The sequence below is a fragment of the Mus musculus genome, chromosome 8 (genome assembly GCF_000001635.26).
Source record: "Mus musculus strain C57BL/6J chromosome 8, GRCm38.p6 C57BL/6J".
Taxonomy (NCBI): Eukaryota; Metazoa; Chordata; class Mammalia; order Rodentia; family Muridae; genus Mus; species Mus musculus.
The window spans coordinates 79128139-79147278 of NC_000074.6; the positions used below are offsets into that span (position 1 = coordinate 79128139).

At 47.3% G+C, this 19140-nt stretch overlaps 1 protein-coding gene across 21 annotated transcripts in view; it reads left to right on the forward strand.

Annotated features, from left to right (window-relative positions):
• The window catches only part of Zfp827 (zinc finger protein 827), a 166283-nt gene that overhangs the window by 100653 nt on the left and 46490 nt on the right, over positions 1–19140 (forward strand). For all 21 annotated transcript variants that reach the window (XM_006531246.2, XM_030243704.1, NM_001294279.1 and 18 more), the window contains one exon: positions 8422–8525. In XM_006531246.2, coding sequence (XP_006531309.1) covers positions 8422–8525 — 104 coding nt within the window. The remainder of the gene's footprint in view (positions 1–8421; positions 8526–19140) is intronic.

Consider the following 19140-nt stretch of genomic DNA (forward strand, 5'->3'; position numbering starts at 1 on the left):
GTGTTGCCAGGTTGTTTCTGTTTCTGACTGCTTGGGTTGGTTGGTTTGTTTGTTACAACTGTTCCTCCATATTCATGTTTTGAAAGGCCAAGTCTTTTTAAAAGTAAATGATCTAAACAGTCAAACCACAGAGTTTTAGTGAGAAGTTTTGAAGATAACCAACTTTTGAAGTATATAGAATATACACTTAAATAATCCCCATCACTGATAAGCCTTCTACCCAGAGAGCCCACTTCTAAGTTGGTAACGGGTATATTTGCAGAATTTATTTTTATGTATGCATATTTTCTTATAAAAACAAGATCCTACCATACATACAGCTTTACACCCTCAATTAACCTAGACCATGTTCTACAGCAGGTTTGAGTTCCTTGGTGTAACTCAGCCTGTTTCTTTTAAGACTTGTCTAGCATCATTCAGCATTTCCGTATGTCATAACTTACGTAACTACCATGATTGACTACCCAGAAGCCCGCCTCTTTCACATTGTTACCAATGTAACTAATGTTACAAATGGTGTGGAGATGAAGTGACTAAGGCACTGAGCTAAAGGAGGAGAGCTGTAAGCCCGCCTCTTCCACATTGTTACCAATGTAACTAATGTTACAAATGGTGTGGAGATGAAGTGACTAAGGCACTGAGCTAAAGGAGGAGAGCTGTGGGAGACTTGCCTGTCACACCTCCTTGATGACTTAAGCTTGGAGCACCCTAAAAGCAATGCCCATCTGCAACTCTAGTGTTGGGGAGACAAGTGGACTCCTGGCACTTGCTGCAACTCCAAGTGTAGATTCAGAGGGCTAGCTGCCTCATATATATATATATATATATATATATATATATATGAGAACAATGGAGGAAGACACCGAAAGTCACCTCCTGGCTTTCACATGCCTATATGTGTGCACAGACAGGAAAAGAAAGCATTAACATTTTTCAGGCCTTTGCTATAAATTGCCAAACTGACTTGCTAAGATTAAGGCTCCTGTACAACCAGGAACTGAAGAACAAGACAGAGAGACAGAGGCAGGCCAAGATTATGTGAAACTCGGAAAGGCCTGCATTCGCCATTTTAATTAATTAATTAATTCATTCATTCATTAATTCATTAATTTGTGAGTGAGTAACGTGTGTGTGTGTGTGTGTGTGTGTGTGTGTGTGTGTGTGCAGTTGTGTCATGTGGAGGTCAAAGGACAACTTTCAGGCAGCAGTTCTCACTTTATGCCATGTGGACTCCAAGCATTGAACTCCAACTGTCTCTCCCCGCTGAGCTATCTCACTTGCTCCACTCCCTGGTTTTCAGAACTATGTCTCTTTAAAAAAAAATAAGGATACTGCCACCATGCCATTTCACATCTTATAAAATGAGCAACGCCATTAGTTCTTCATTGTTTCCAAGGTTCTGTTGTTAGATGACCCGCCCCTGCCAGAAGCCACCATGTTTATGAAACAGGAGAATGGGGTACTCATAGCTCCTTCCTCACCTCCAAAAGCAGAAGCAGACCATGCCCAGGTGCCTGTGCCGGGAATGAGATGACAGTGTGCCGTGGCTCCTGTCACCCACGGGACTGGAGCCCCCACCATGCAGCGCCAGCCTCAGGCTTTAGGCAAATGCCCAGCTGACCTTTGCCAATGTAGAGATTAGCTCACGTTTTGCTTTCTTCAGTCTCTGTTTTTGAAAGTGTATCCAGCATGATAGGTGACAGGTCCCAGACCCTGTTCTGAGCTCACAAGACATCTCTGTTTATTACGTACATTTTAGGTTTGAATAAAAAATATTCTCAGTCTCATAATGTCAGGGTGGAAACTCAGCACTAAATCTTGGATGTTTTTCTCCCTAATTTCTCTTGGCTGCCACCCAGGGTTCTTTTATTAGTGACTACATAGGTGAGCTCTCTCAAGAGGAGGGGTCCTCCTGTCTGAGGTCCTAAGAAGACAACGGGTTCCTCAGTTCCACTAAACCCATGTTGTCTTTCATTTAAGGTTATTTTTTCATGTTCCATCACTCATAAATATGTTAGAAAACAAACATACACAACATATGTTTATGTGTATGCATATATTTATTTATACTAATCATCTCTTATTCTAAACTGTTAACAAATAAATTAAAGAATGTGATAGTTAAGGATAACAAAATATGCACTCCCTAAGGAGAAGATTGCAGTAACCATGAAATGCAGTTGAGAACTCAATGTGTACGGTTCCGCCAGTGGACTACTTGCCGAGCATGAGTGATGTGCACGGTTCCGCCGGTGGATGACTTGCGGAGCATGCCTGATTTACCTGGCTCCGCCGGTGAATGACTTGCTGAGTACGCGTGATGTCCCGGGTTCCAGCCTGAACATCGAAGCTGGGTGTGATCCTACTTGCCTGCGATCCTAGTACTCCTGAACTGGAGGCAGGAGGATCAGAAGCTCACGGCCATCCTCAATAACACATCAAGATTACACAGAGATCCCAGGCAGCCTGGTATCTATGAGACCCTGTCTTAAGAAAGGGTGTTAGGCTGAAAATGAAATACAAATTAGATAGCCTAACTCCAAAACCTGGAATGTTTCAAAACTCAAAAGTTTTGTGCACCAACACAGCACCATATATGGAAAACCATTCTGTCTCCAGGTGAGAGGTCACCATCAAAACTAAAATTATTATATATGATTACCTTGCCATGTAGGACGAAAGTGGATTTCCTGTTTAGATTTGGGTTCTGTTCCCAGGGTACCTCTCTGTGTATACAAAGATACTCTGAAATACACCCCATCGCTGGCATCCGAGAACATGCAGCCTGCAGGACTATCTGATCCTCTTTTATTTTCAGTGGAAAAGCAAACAGGTGTGTCAGTGGTTTTGTTATCATGAATCAAGCATCTGCCCCTGTATCTGCTCTTGTACCACAGAATGGTTCTCTTGCCCTTAAGTTCCTTGAGGGGCATTAGGAGTCCAACATATGCCCTAGTCCTTGTCTTCAAATAATCTCATCTCTCAGATATATTTAAGAAGCTTTTGGAAGAAAAGCTGTTTTGTTCTTCAGCCAAGCCTGAAGAACTACAACTTGCTGTTATTCTAGCAAGCTGCAGCCTTTGTTGGACATTCCCAATCTCTTCTTATTTCTTCCATTTTCCTTATCTAGATATGGTGATTCAATAAGGGAGCTACCTATATCCACCTGCCTTTTGTCATAGCCACATTTCATGTGGTCAGAAAGTCTTTGACCTAGTATAACAATGTCTTTGGGATAACTTGGTCTTTCTTTCACCTGTCTTGTGTGCCTTTTGGAAACACTGAAGATTGTTTTCTCAATTACAGCTTCAGAATGTCAGTACAGTGTGGGTGTAACTTCCAGGGTGTGTACCAAGATCTAAGGGATTTGGAAAGTGGAATTTTTAACTTAGCAAACCAGTGCTTTGAAGTGAATGCTTGGTGTTTCAGATCTTCAAAAATAATGTTGACCTGAAAGTGTAGCTCAGTGGTAGAGTGTTTGCCTAGCATGTGTGAGGACAGCCCTGGGATAGATCCCAGCACAATAAAGAAGGGGAGTGAGGGAGTGAGTATGGATGAATGGATGGATGGATGGATGGATGGATGGATGGATGGATGGATGAATGGATAGGTGGATGGATGGATGGATGGATGGATGGATGGATGGATGGATGGATGGGTAGGTGGATGGATGGATGGATAGGTGGATAGATGGATGGGTAGATGGATGAATGGATGGATGGGAGGATGGATGGGCAGGTGGATGGATGAATGGATGGATGGATGGGTGGGTGGAATGAGTGAACACAGCATATTGATATATGGGGCATTTCCTTCACAAGTGCATGGAAGGCCTTGGGATAGATCCCCAGCGTTGATAAGGAAGGAAAATAGAGTGAGCATGGTGTATTAATACCTAAGGCAATGAACAGATAGATAGACAATAGTGAGAATGACTTAAAATGCAAGGGGGTGGGTAGACAGACAGACAGATGGCTAAATGATGGCTAGGTAGATGGGCAGGTAAAAGAGAGGATGGGCTCTCATGGGGCTCAATGGACAAGAGGAAGGCCATGTTCACCAGAGGGAAGGAAGCCATGGAATGAGATGACCCGGAGCTGAGGCCAGCTGAAAAAAGTCACTGGCATGCAAAGAGATAGCCAGGGCCATAATCTTCAAGTCTGAGTCCTGGGGAAGAACTCATTACAGAGCGATTCTTCTCTCTGCTCAGTCCTTCTGTTCTCTGTCATTCCTGATTCAGAGCTGTGAGGTCGTTTCCATCTTTTTGGAGGAGCAACAGAGATCTCTTATTGTTGTGCTCTTTATTTTTATTTATGTACTTATTTATTTGTATTCTCGTGTGTGTGACATGTATGTGTATTTGTGTGTGTGTGTGTGTGTGTGTGTGTGTGTGTGTGGCCAGTGGGCAAGCTTTTGTGCTCCACCTGTCTCTGCCTCCCCAGTGCTGAGACTACAGATGACTGCTGCCACTCTGACTCCACACAGTGGAATATTACCTGAGCCCTCAAGGCTTCTCCCAGTCTGTATTCACTTTCATTCCCCGTCTAGCTTGTCTGGCTCTATCGTTGCAGTCAGAGTGGGAAGTCCTATGCGGCTAGCGTCAGGGGGCGAGGCTGTGAGCCCACGAGCTTTCTGTTCTGCGTGAAGACAAGCTCCCTGCTGGTCCTCAGATATTAAAGGTGGAAATATTTGTGCCGCAAACCAGCACTTAGTAAAATGGATCATTGTTTAGAGCCATAATCTTTTACGGACTGCTTTATTATTTATTGTAAATCTTTCTTTCTGCAGGCCTGTGCTGTTGACCCCGTAGCCCGTGCTATCTGAGGTCTGGCATTGGCCACTCTGGATGACAGAACTGCCACTTCTTACCCTAGCTCTTAGATATACTTCAGGGGGCAAAGTGACCATACACATCAGCAACTGTCCCACTTTTATCCAGAAAGGAAACGCAAAGAGATAAAAGTTTGGAAGATGTCTTTCCGAAGTAACAGAACAGACCAGTAACAGGTGATTTAGGCTTATTGGACGTTCACCCACTCCTGAATGTCGGTGCTGATTGTTTCTGGACTGTTGGACAAATTAACCAGATAGCCTGCCAGCATTCGGGGTCAAAGAGAACACACTATGGTGGCTTAAAAATCACAAAATTATAAATTATAATAAAAATTACAAAGGATTGTAGAGCTGCAGAACAGGGGACAAGGGCCATGTGACACTCACAGAATGGCTCATTTGGAATAATTTGTAGCCAGCCTAGGTTTCCAACTTAAGTCCCTGCCCATAATAAAGTCTGGCTTATTTCACCTCTGCTTTCCTCCCTGAAGGGACTTTCTCCTCTCGTAACTGTCAACCTCACCATCACTTGACAGTGATGCCTTTAGTGCTGCGGAGTCCAACACCATTGAGAGCTACCATTGCCCAGTGCAATAGATGCTACAGTTGTAGAGCTGGCCCTCAGCGCACAGGCAAAAGTAAGATTATCTAGGCTTGGAGACCTGAGCCCTTGTGGCTGGTGCTTTTTCTCAAGTGTGGTAAGGATATGAAGATGGTGTGCGCAGCCATAGTGCCCTGGATACCTTAGTACACTTCCTCTTATTTGAGACAGGCTCTCATTCTGTAGTGCAGCAAGCCGGGATCTCTGTAGCTCAAGGTGGCCTGGGAGTTGAGGCTATCCTCCATTGTTGGGATTACCGGCATGAACCATCATACCCTGCTTTCCTCTTTCCTCTTCAGTGGGGCTTAGCTGAGATTAGCTTGCCTGCAGAAGCAATGGGTACAAGCAGTGGACGTGGCTCGGGGGCTGTGGAAGCTTTAGAAGACTGGGGCACAGCTTAGCTTTTAGAGCGACACTTTTTTTTAGAGCTTAGCTTTTTGGAGTCAGTGATTGAATCCAAAGTCTTTCCCTGCCTCCGCTTGCTGAAGACACTGCTGTGTGTGTGTTGTTAGTCAAAGCCATGCTCCCAGGACTAGGGAGCACTCATCTCTCTATGTGGCTTCCTTGCAGCTCTACATGCTGGCTGTCCCCAAGCCATGTGTGTCTGTGTCTGTATCTGTATCTGTGCTCTCTCTCTCTCTCCCTGTCTCTCTCTCTGTCTCTCCCTCTCTCCCCATTTCTCTCTCTCCCTCTTCCTCTCTTCCCCTTCTCCCCCCCTCTCCCCCCTCTCCCTCTCTCTCCCTGCCCCTCTCTCAATCTCTTGATAGGGATGGAGCCTAGAGAGTCTCATGCATGCTAAACAATCTACCACTGCAGCCCAGCCTTGGCATCAAGAACCCTCATGCCCCATGTCTAAGCAGTCTCTCTGACTCCGCACATGTTCTTTGATCCTTAGTAGTCCTTACATAAGGGCGGGGCATTAACCTAATCCCCACAGTTAACTAAGACTTCCAAATCAGAAATGGCTTTTCCTTCGTTTGTTGTAATGGCTTCTATACAAAGGGATCTTCCCTTTTTGTGAACATGTATAGAAAAGTTGATTAATTTATTCTCCTTCAGGCTACACATTTTTAAAAAAAACATACTTCCCATTTATTGAGTACTTGCTGTATGCACTGGAACTGTGCAAAACACAGTTCACAGACTCTTCTATTTAGTCCTCCCAACTCCTCAGTGACATGTGGGTCCAACTAGAGACCAGAAATAGAGGCCCAGAGAAGTTAAGACGTTGTGCAAGGTCACACCACGGCCAAGTAGTGTAGTTAGAGCTTGAGTTCTAGAGGAGATGTGCTCAGCCACCAAGTGGCTTGTGATTTGCAGCTTTTGTGGTAGTTGGCATAAAGGTATAAAGGTTGAAGCTGCCTTTCCTATTTATCTGCGCTGAGTGACCCACAGCTTGGGCACTTTTAAAGGCCACTTAGATTATACACTGTTTACAATATAAATACATAGCATGCCAGTCAGAGTCACAGTCAGCGTAGCCAAACAGGAACTGCATTACCCAGTGATAGGTACTTTCCTTTTAAAAAATGTTCTCTTCTGCTTTTATCTTAATAGTGTCTATTTTATATTTGTATAATCATTGTAACTGTAGTCTAGGGCTAAGCTCAGAAAGGCTGCACCACATGTGGGATTCTCAGGCTTCCATTCCCTGGGATCTGTTCTTTGCCCTGCCCCTTCAAGCTAGAGTCCCTCTGCCTCCAGGAAGGTCTGGGAGGCAGGGGTAGGGCCTAGGGAAAGCGTCCCTACAGCTGGGCTTCTGCTTCAGCTTCAGGTTTATCTGGTCTCCAACGTGCCTGAGGTAGCCTCAGCCCAGGGACTTCATTGCTGGCCTCTTGTGTGCCTTCTTTGTCACTCCAACCTCAGGACGATAGCAGCTCGCTGTCCCTCCCATCTGGAGACCACATTACTGCCCATGGCCTCACCAATAGCTTGGCAATCAGTTCCTCCAGTTGAATTTTCTGTGATACACACAAGTAGGGCTGTCTATTTCCCACAAAGGACCTGGATGGATACTGTGTAGATCCACGTGTTATTGTAGTATTTTTGTGTTGCCTTCAGAGATGTAGACAGTAGATGTGGTCACTGGGTTGGAACCCCAGTGCTCACTGTGGCAGTGTTGTTGGGGAGGATCCTGGTAGTTCTAAAGCCCTACTGTGCTTCCAGCTGGGTCACCAGGGGCTCAGTCCTGCCCAGGTTGATACGGTCCTTTTCTGCGCTGCTGCAGCCTAGGCTAGCAGCTTGGCTTCCCAGCTGTACCTCTTATGGAACTAACCCAGCTCCAGCTTGAGCCGCACTTTCTGAGGCCCAGCCAGGTGTGGCCTGCAGTGCAGTAGCCCCAGGCTCCAGTCTTGTGTGCCTCCTGCATGTGCTATGGGTCTCTGAGAGGGGCACATGGCAGATCCATCTCCTCCACGGAGAAAGCAGAGACAGTCTTACTGATTCTGAGCCAGCAGTTATCTTCATTCGTACCCAGAAACATGTGATCCAGGAAAAATCCATCCATCCACTGGGCTGGCCCTGCGCTTGAGCTTTGCTGTGTTTCAAGTGTGTTTTAGGGCTGGGGGAGGCTCAGTGGTAACGAATGCTTACTCTTGCAGAGGACAAGTTTGGTTCTCAACACCTATGTCAGATGGCTCACGGCCACCTGTAACTTCAGCTTCATTGCATCTGACACTCTATTTTGGTCTCCGCATGCATGTGTGCAATAAATCTATTTTTAAGGTAATGTTTTATATGTGGACCTGAGTATAAAAACAATGCCCATGTGATGCTCACCTGTGACAACCTGCTCTCTTCCTCCATTACAAGCATAGTCTTATTTATATAGCTTAAACAAACTTGAAAAAAAAAACACAACTAAATGCAGTAGAGAGTGTGTATTTGTGCGCGTGTGTGCGTGCGTGTCCATGTGTTTGGAGCCAGGTGCTCTGGGTGTCTTAAGTAACTTTAATTTACTAACCATCACCTCTCTTCCCCTACCCCAGCCCTTTCTTTTCAGAAGACACATTTAGACAATCACCATTCACCTCCAATTCAAAAGATCTGCTGCCTGGTGAATCTGTGCTGCACGGAAGAGTGTCTGCTCCAGGTAAGGACACACTGCTGCCTTTGCTTCCACCACTGGGTGCTTGAGAACAGCTTTTCTGAAATGTGTGTCTTCAGATGCTCGTGGCTTAGACACTGCAGCCATTCCTACCAGGGTGGGTTTCAGAGCCAAGGGAGAGATGCCGTTGAAACCGCCACAAAAGTGCATTACAATAAAATGCAGACTATGGTAACCCCTTTGTCTTTGTTTTAAGATCTGTTTATCCCTTCCTTGCTGACATTTTGTCCATGTAGTGAATTTCTTTTTCTTTAACACAGAGAATAAGGGCAGGGAGATGGCTCAGTCAGTAAAATTCTTGATGCACGGTCACGAGGACCTGAGTCGGATGCCAGCTCTCACATATTCTGAGCCACAGTGCTCACCTGTAGTCCCAGGACTGCAAGAAAAGACAGAGGACCCCTGGGGCTTGCTGAGCAGCCAACCTACCCAAGTGCAGCTTCAGGTCCATGAAAGACCCTGTGTCAAAAACTAAGGTGGAGAACAGCTGGAGACGACACTCAGTGTTGAGTTCTGGCCTACACATACATGCATGTACACACACACACACACACACACACACACACACACACACACACACACATTCACGCAGAAGGTATAACCTGAAAAGAATGTGTCTTATGTTTTGTCAGTATTTTAGGAAGGCACACCTGTCCCTGAGGGTGTGTGTGTGTGTGTGTGTGTGTGTGTGTGTGTGTGTGTGTGTGTGTGATATGTGTGTGTTCACAATTATTATGGGGCATTTGAGAACCGATTACCTGCTCTGCCGTCGCACCTTCTCTCCTGGATGTTGACGGACATTCAAAAGCACTTGATGGAACCCATTCTCATGCGTTTGAGCCTGAGAGCAGAATGGGGGCTGAGGCTCTGTGTGCATGTGCGCGTGTGCATGTGTGTATGTAGGAAGGGTTTCAATCAGGGTTCCTGGCCCTGGAACTCTTTCTGGAATCTAGTCTAAGGACAGCCCACAACCCCCAGGAGCTCTGTTTCACAGAATATTGAGAGCGGAGTAACTTGCCGTGTTGAAAAGTTCAGTGGCTTCTTCTGAAGCCGCTGTGGGCATCACAGTGTGTGCCCTGCAGAGCGGAAGTCTGTCTTTCTCAACCTAGAAGTGTTAGGCAGAGCCATCTCTTGTCTCCACACAGCCAACCAGAGTCTAGCCATTTTCTTTGGCTCTGTGGGAGGGCATTTCTGTTCAGCCCCGGGAGGAAATATGGTCAGCAAGAAGACATGATGTCATGATCGGTTCTAGGGGCTGAGGAGATTCTGCCTAGTTTTCTATCTCTCTTCTCAGGCAGGGCCTCTTGGAGCCGCTGCTTGCTCCCTACTGTGTCATTTGAAGAGCTGTTATCCCGGTCCCCCAAATTATTGCCCCGCTGTTAAGTTGATGGATTGTGACTTTCTAATGTCAAAATAACTGCCTAGGAATTGCCTGCCAGAGTGCTGTGACCCGTACCGCCAGTGTCCCATGATGTATATATAAACCCTGTGTTGCAGGCGTCACATCTGACTTAGCTGTGTTTAAGTCTGCTTGGAGGGGTTTGGAGGAGCCAAACCTGTGGATGTTTAAATGTGCACTGTGCGTGGAAGCTTTCCGTGGTGATAGCTTTGCGTTACATGTCATATAAACTCACACTTTAAAGCTAGATCTTATTTGGAGGGAGATGGAGTGAACATCACTGGGATTTTAAACCTGCAAATCGACCCTCGTAAAGAGCAATCAACCTGTTGTTGAACAGAGAGCCCTCTCTAGGCAGTTAGAAACCAAAGGATCCTGATGTGTTCACAGTTACCTAAGTAAATGAAGAAAGGTAGACTTGGGTTTTTGGTGTGGAAGTTCTCTGGAAACGGAAGTGAAATGAGAAGATTTAAAACACCACTGTGGACATGTGATCCTCAACCAAAGACAGCACTGTCAGGAGAGCCCCAGCGACCCCCTCACTAGAGAAGACCAAAGTTTGCAGTGTAGAGACTCTGAGGGCAAACACTCTTGCTTCACGTCTACACTGTGCAAATGGGCACTATATCCCTGTACCTGCTCCCTGGTCCCTTCATATGGCTCCAAGACACAGAAGCCTCAAGGATCTCTTTGCTTCTACCAAATACCTGACAAGAAGCAGTTTACAGGAGGGTTTGGCTCATGGTTCAGATGGGACAGCCATTGTGGAGCAGAAGGCGGGAGCTAGGAGGCGCTTGGTCTGAAGCATCAGCTTTCCTCCTTTTCTCAGTTCAACCTTGAGAGGCTGCGCCTACATTGAAGGTGGGCATCGCCTCCTCAGCCAACGCTCCGTAGAAAAGCCTGGTAGACACACCCAGAGGCTACCTTACTAATGCCCACGTGTTCCCAAGTGTCCCAGCACATATGGAAGTCAGAAGGCGGCCCACAAGAGTCAGTTCTGTTTTTCAGCATTCAGGTCGCAGGGGTCAAACCAGGTCAGCAAGCTTGGCAGCAGAGCCCTTTCCCACGGGCTCATCTCATTGCCTCTGAAGAGGGTTCGTAGTCCAGTCAAGTTGAAAATAGGAGATAGCAATCATAATGACCAACCAGTGTCTTTGAATGAACTATTTTAATCATCGCATTTTATTCTATGCACATTGGTCTTTGACCTGCATGTATATCTGTATGAGGGTATTGGATCCCTTGGAGCTAGAGTTATAGACCGTTGGGAAGTGCCATGTGGGTGCTGAGAATTGAGCCAGGGTCCTCTGGAAGAGCAGCCAATGCTCTTAACTACTGAGCCATCTCTCCAGCCCCTCGAATGAACTATTTTTAAGTTGTCTCCCATTAAGTTAAGTGAGAATCTAATGGTGTATGACAAGGAGGAGGTTTGTGTGTTTGTTACTGGAATATTAGGTAATCAAGCCCTGCCCCCATGCTGCTGTCGGACCCTGCTTTACACGGTGACGTGCACCACCTCACCAGCTGGAAAGCAGAAAAGGTGCGAGTCTCAGAATGCATCTGGACCCAAGGGTATCACACAGATCTTTCAGTCCATACCTGGGCCCAGTAAATCCAGTGCTGGGAACACAGAGACTGATACTTCACTTGAGAATCTTAACAGGTCTAGAGTGAGTTGTGGGTGCTGCCTCTAGAAAACCGTGGGCGGCATTTGAGCAGCAAAATGCTGAATCACCGGAGAAGATGGGATTTCCCAAAGTTGCTTCACAGGGAGAGCTTTTGCAGTCCCAGGATGGCATCACTTAGTGAGAGCTTGGATAGAGGCAAGGGAGGCAGGGCCAGAAAGTTGACTGATCTGGGAAAGTGGTCAGTTTTGCAATCAAAAGGGTGGCAAAGAGATTGCAGGTAGCTGTGCAGAAATGGGGAGGCCAGGAAAGAGATATCTGATGGGGAGGCAGGGGTGAGGATGTCTGATGGGGAGGCAGGGGTGAGGATGGCTGAGGAGAAGGAGGGATGAGGGTGGCTGAGGGGAGGCAGGGGTGAGAATGACTGATGGGGAGGCAGGGGTGAGGATGTCTGATGGGGAGGCAGGGGTGAGGATGGCTGATGGGGAAGCAGAGGTGAGGATGTCTGATGGGGAGGCAGAGGTGAGGATGTCTGATGGGGAGGCAGGGGTGAGGATGTCTGATGGGGAGGCAGGGGTGAGGATGGCTGATGGGGAGGCAGGGGTGAGGATGGCTGATGGGGAGGCAGAGGTGAGGATGGCTGATGGGGAGGCAGGGGTGAGGATGTCTGATGGGGAGGCAGAGGTGAGGATGTCTGATGGGGAGGCAGGGGTGAGGATGTCTGATGGGGAAGCAGAGGTGAGGATGTCTGATGGGGAAGCAGGGGTGAGGATGTCTGATGGGGAGGCAGGGGTGAGGATGTCTGATGGGGAAGCAGAGGTGAGGATGACTGATGGGGAGGCAGAGGTGAGGATGTCTGATGGGGAGGCAGGGGTGAGGATGTCTGATGGGGAGGCAGGGGTGGGGATGGCTTTCCTTTTCATCTTTGTTTTGTAGATAGGTACAAAGTAACTTCTCAGAGTATCATTTAAAACTTTGGTGTTCTTAGAAACCTCCTTCTAGGTCATTTGAATGCCACACTTGAAATATTTCAACTTTTTATTTCCTTAGCAAACTTATTTCCATAGCAAATGCAAGATTATGCCAGCCCTTTGGATTTTCTTAGAGTCCCAGTTGGCGAATGAGGCTCACTATGGCCAGTGGCAATCTACCATATCCTTAGTACCTGCAGCAAACACAGCGATATTTCAACAGGCGACTGTGGTATATCAGTATAAACTGCTGAGGTTGGATCTGAAACTCCCTCAACGACCTGTGTGTGCAGAAGGCTTGGTTTTCAGCTTCATGGTATTGGGAGGAGGTAGAACTTAGCAGCTAGGGCCCAGTGTTAGTGGAGAGCTGTGCCAAGGGGACCCGTGGCCAATTCCACGTGTGTGACTGCATTTGGGGCCGTGAGTGGGGCAAAGTAGGTAAGGCTAGTGGGAACTGTGTGGACTGTGAAGCAGTCGAGAATAGCACAGTTAACTAGGCATCAGCAGATGGTATCTGCAGCTCACAGCTGCCGCTGTCTCAGACACAGAAGAAGCACAGAGCCTCCCAATGCCTTGGCCGTGGTTGTTGCCAGTATTTCTAAAGCGACTTCCCTGAGAACCAGACCTGACATTCTCACTTGCTGTGAGCATCTTCGACTGAGGTAACATCAGGGATCCTTAATGATCATGAGATAAAGGTCATTGTCACTTTCTGTCAGAGTGGCATGGGAACATGGGATCCCCTAATGCCATGTGTGGATGTACCATGAGTGGTAGGGCTTCGAGTGGTGTTTGTACAGAGGTGTGAAGGGGCTTTCCTGTGAGGTGTGAGATAGAAATCTCAGGTGTGTGTAACAATGGACTTTGTCTAATATCGAATGCCTAAAGTCGTGAGAGATGTACATTAACAGAGGGAAGACTCAGGCGAGGCGTTTTCCAGGGGAAACCATCAAGGTGGTACCTGCCTCTGGTGTTTTCCCGGCATCTTGCAGTGGGCAGGGGCCATTAAGGAAACGCCTCGGGATTGCCTGGAAACAATGTGGTGCTTCAATTCTGAGTTATTATGATTTTGAAATCGCAGCAGGGTTTGCTCTGCATCAAGCCAAAAACCAGAAACACAGCCAGAGTGGGTGTGAAGGGAAATGTGGGTCTCCGTGGGACTCATCCGAGGCGTTGGAGTCTCTCGTGCTTCTGTTTGTTATTTCAGATGGAGCCTGGAGTCAGATGATGTAAAACATTCGTAAATTCCTCCCTCCCCCCATTCTCTCTCACAGTAAAAAACCATTTTGTTGTTATTTGTTCTACATCTGTAAGAAGGGAAAGAGTAAAGAACATTAGCAGCGCCCTTCCAAAAAGATGCGTTTCTGTGTCAGCCGTGGGGAAATTCAGTTTCCTCCTAGCTTGGTGTGACAGGCAGAACCGGACGTTTAGTGAAAAGATTGTTTTAGAAATCAGCTGCTGGCTTTGGAGAAACGGTGTCATCAGTGTGCCTACACATGAACCTGGACTTGGGTTCTGATCTTCAACACCCACATAAAAGCTGGGTGCGGTGGCATGGGTCTATAATCCCGGTCCTGTAGCCGTGGAGCAGATCCCCAGAATTCGTTGACCAGCCATTCTAGCCAGTGAGCGCTAGGCTCAGTGAAGACCATTGCCGCTACAGCTGCTACCACCACCTCTAAACAAACAAACAAACAAATAAGATGGGGCGCAAGAGAGGGAAATACAGGATGCCAAGTTCTGACCTCCACATACATGTGCACACATATGCCTACACACCTGCATACACATGCACACACACTGGGCACACACATGCTACACCACACAGAGAACACAGCAACACAGACAAATAAAAAAGAGGGAGGGAGAGATGAGAGGAAGAGAAAAGAGAGAGCGATTGATCAATTGCCCACCCCCCATCCAATTCTGGATCCGTTCTCTGCTCCCTACCTGCTGTCAATCCAAGTTAAGCGGTCTATAAGGTCATGTACTGTTGTGCTTTGTCTCTTACATGCCCCCCAAAGCACCATGTGTTGAAGATTTAGTTTCCAGTTGATGGCACTCTTGAGAGGTGGTGAGAACTTCAGCGACTGAAGTGACGCTACAAGAAGGACATTGGTTCACTATTGGATCCCTGCCCTAGTCTTCCCGGTCCCCCACCCCTATGAGGAGAGCAGCTGTTTCTCACCGTGATGCTCTCTGTCTATCTCACTGGAGGACCAAAATGACAGCACCAACGAAACATGGACAAAATAGATCTCTCCTCTCTATAACACGTTTCTCTTAGCTATTTTGTCACAGGCTCAGGAAGCTGTTAACACTTTCTAAACTCTAGGACATTGCATGGCAGTACCACCTGCAAGTCACCCTGCCTAACACGCTGCTGGCCAGATCTGAAGGGTTCCTTGAGACAGTTGGTTGAAAAGATACACTCTAAGCTATGTGCCCCATTCCTCTGCATTTTCAAACCTCATGTGATTCCAGGAGACAGAGGGAGGCAGAGGACAGACAGAAATACAAGTGTGCCCTGGGTTCTAGCAGAGAATGTCCTCAGCCTTCTCAAATGAAGTAGACTCTTTAGATTTGGCCAAGTCATAGACAAATAGCAGAACATGGGGTACTGGCAAGACCCTCTTAAAAAAAAACGTTTTGATGAAACAGATTCTTCCTGTACAGAGAAAGCAATGGATATCAAGGATCTCCTCTGCCAGGTGTGGGTGATGTCTCCTCGCACCTGGCTGTGGGAGCAGCTCGCTGAGACGTGGGGATTATCACCGCCATACAGGTGATTGGTGGAGGCTCAGAGACTATACAGTTCATTCCAGTGATGGAGTTGCTGAGTCAGTGCAAGAATCCAAAGCCAGATGTGTAGCCATGTGGGAGCCAGGAAACAGAGGAGTTCACCTCCCTGCCCCAGTTTCAGCACCGCACGTGTGAAGGATGTCCTGTGCCCAGGCAGAACTAAATGTAGAACGCTATTAAGATACTTGGAGGAACTGATGTGAGCTCTTACTGTTGTCAGTAGAACTCTAGTTTCATCTTCTTCCATCTCCATCTTCCCTCTTTGCTTTAAGTGCCTAGTAATGCTGTAGTCATTTGCAATGTGTCTTCCATTTGGGACTTAGGTCATCACTTTGTTACTGCTACTACTATTGCCGATACCACTACTGCTTATTGTCTGATACCAGTGGTTGAGCCTGGAGCCTCATGCACGCTAGGCAAGCCTTCTAGAATGAAACTCCAACTTCCACAAATTTGAATGCCTCTCCTGGTTTGAGGAAGTGGTTTTCTAAAATTGTGCCCTACATTTCTGTTTAAAGCGTGTTGACAGAACTACTGAAATCTGCTCAGAGGGCAAAAGGAAATGCTGTGGGCCAGGGTTCAGCAAAACTAGGGCTATCCCCAGCCCAGTTTCCAGTAGGAAGAAGTTAGAAGGTCTCCAGGCTCCTCCTAGATCTTGTTCAGCTCAGAGTTCTGCCGTAATCAAGGGTGCTGTGACACTGGCTAACCCTGGATAATCAAGGGTGCTGTGACACTGGCTAACCCTGGATAATCAAGGGTGCTGTGACACTGGCTAACCCTGGATAATCAAGGGTGCTGTGACACTAGCTAACCCTGGATAATCAAGGGTGCTGTGACACTGGCTAACCCTGGATAATCAAGGGTGCTGTGGCACTAGCTAACCCTGGTTCCCTTCTGTTCAAAGGAGTTGATCTAGGTGAATTCAGAGTCTACTTGTGGTGCAGGGGTTGGTGGGAGCCTTCTCCCCTCACTGATTGCTGGGAGGGGAGAAATTACAACCGTTATTCTTGAAAGTCACAAAGGTGGGTTGTGGTGTTGACTAGGAGGAGCAGAGAAGATCATTTAGGAAGCTGCAATGTCCCATTTCTCATCGGGCTGCTTGTGTGCACATACTGGTCTGTGGGAATTCATGGGGCTTAAAACATCATGTCTACCTCTGTCGGCCACTTGGCTTACTTAGATGGCAGTGCTATGTGCACGTGGAGAGGCCGTCAGTGGAAGTGCACATTCACCTCAGATTTGACAGTGAGGAGGACAGTGGCAGTAGATTTCAGCCTTACCACCTGTCCCTGGTTGGTTGTTGTCAACTTGGCACAAGCTACAGTTATCTGGGAAGAACCTAATCTGAGAAAATGCCTTCATTGGGCTGGCTGTAGGCAGTGCCTCCATCGGGCTGACTTGAAGGCAGTGCCTCCAGCGGGCTGGCTGTAGGCAAGACTGTGTGGGCATTTTCTTGACTGTGGTTGATATAGGAGTACCCAGCTCACTGAGGGCAGTGCCCTCCCTGGGCATGTGGTCCAGGGTGGTATAAGAAAGTACGTCGAGCTCTCATGGGTCACAGAACAAGCAGGGCTCCTCATGGCATCTGCTTCAGTTCCCGCCCCAGCTCCCCTGAATGAAAGACTGCAAGCTGTAAGGTGAAATGAAACCCTTTCCTGCCCAAGTCGCTTTTGGTCATGGTCTTCATCGATGCAGTTCAAAAGTAAGGAAGACACAAGCCACACTTCGCAGGCCATTCCCAAAGCATTGAGCTGCTGGCTCGGAAGGGAGCACATGGAAGTCACACATCCCCTGCCTGCTGTGCTGCCAATCTGGAAACGTCCACACCACATGCAGCTTTTCTTCGGGTGCTTCCGAGATTAGCCAAGGCTGGGAAGCTGTTTCTTAGAGGGAGAAAGGTTTACAGCCACGGATTGTCTTCACCTAATGTTGCTAAGGGCAGAAGCTGTGCATGCATGACTAGCGCAGCTGTGCCTTGCCAGCTGGCCGTGGTCAGTGTAGATGTATTCAGAAGAGAACTGTCGATCCCATTCAGTACTATGTGCAGAGAAAGGTCTTTCATTAGTCCTTGTCAGAATGGTGTCCAACTTAGCCCTTCTCAGACACATCAGTAATAAACAAGTTAAAGTGTTGGTTTCTGTAAGAGAACAATGTGCGTCCATGCTGTACAGGGGTTGGGGTGGGGGGCAGTAAATTCTCTAAAACAAAATTCACATACAGTTCAGATACCTGGCCTGAGGTACCTTTAAAACCACAGCAGATGAAACTTTGGGCAATCGCATGCACTTGCACTGGTAAGACGGGGCGTGGCTTGAGTCACTGTGACACTCATGTCTGTACCTGGTAGAAGATGACAATACCCAGGAGCCCTCGGCACCCAGTGCACAGATGACCTTCTGAGGGCTGTGGCCTGAGAGTGTGTCCTCTGAGTAGATCGAATACATACGTTCTCACACGCAGCATTCGGGACACTCTGTGGCTCCTGTGGGGGCCTTCAGCTACATTTTTGCCTTCAAAAAGACTATTCAGATGCCCCGAGAATGAGTAGAGCTATAAAAGCCAAATTCTTAAATCTGTGTAGCAGATAATGAAAAGGATTTGTTTGCAAATTGCAATGCAGTGACCCTGCTCAAGTTTGAGACTGGCTAATTCAATCTACAAGGCCTTTTTTATATATACACTATGTCCTTCCAGTCCCTTTGCTATCAAAAATACATAGTCTCATGTCACACAATTTCCTCTCTGTGTTTATTCCTTTTCAGAGCAGCAACTGCCGTCTAGTACCCAGGGCTGAAAATAAAGAGGGGGGACAGTCTACTCACAAACTAGACCATCTATTTTCAGTCAAACAAACCCATTCTGTTTTCCATTTGTAGAACGGATGACCGCCTCACTGTTGGAAAGGCAACCCCCACCACAGCACGGCCCTTCTCTAGATAAGGCCATCACTGGAATGGTAGGCCAGGGCTTCCCACCTCCACGCACTGATTCTCTCTCTCACTTCCTGCTTTGCTTATCAAGCTAGTTAAAATTTCTGTTCTCAGCTTATCATTCAGAAAAGAAAGGTGTTAACCCACCATGCAGAAGGGTGACCCTCCTTTGCTTTAAACTTTAGGTTCATTACAGCATCCCTAGGTAATTAGTAGGGACATCCCTGATAAAGGTCCCTGGGGCTCTTTCAGTGTATCAGATGCTAAATGAGCACACAATTTCTCCCACCCTGTACTTTCTCCAGACCTCAATTCCAGAGAGAAGTGGGGGGAGAGGAAAGGAAAGGGCCCTTCCTCTCCTATAACTCCTGTCTTCACAGCTACACTGACTCTACTCACTGAAACACTCTGGGTTTAGAAACCATTAGTTTGGCCTTCCCTCAGAAGCAGTTTCTGGACAAGTATTTGAGTATATTTATTTCCATATTTTAGAAATAAAACCAGGAAACTCTATTGGGGGGATAAGGATGCCAGTCAAGGGAAAACAGAGTCAATAATGCCTGCTTTATGAAACAACTTACCAATGTGGACAGCTAGAGGTTAATGTCCCTGTTACTATCGTTCGGATCTTGAATGCCTCCCCAAGGGTCCTTGTATTGGAGGCTTGGCCCTGCCCCTTGGTGCTATTGACCGAGTGAGGGATGCTGGCTCCCAGGATATCTCCTCCTGCGTCTGCCTCTGCACTTCTGGCCACCTTGGGTTGAGCGGCTCCCTCTGCTCTGTGCACTCACTGCGGTGAGATGCCTTTGCATAGATCCAACGTCCAAGTCACCTTGCACAGAACTTCTGAGGTCAGAAGAAACTTTCTCTTAT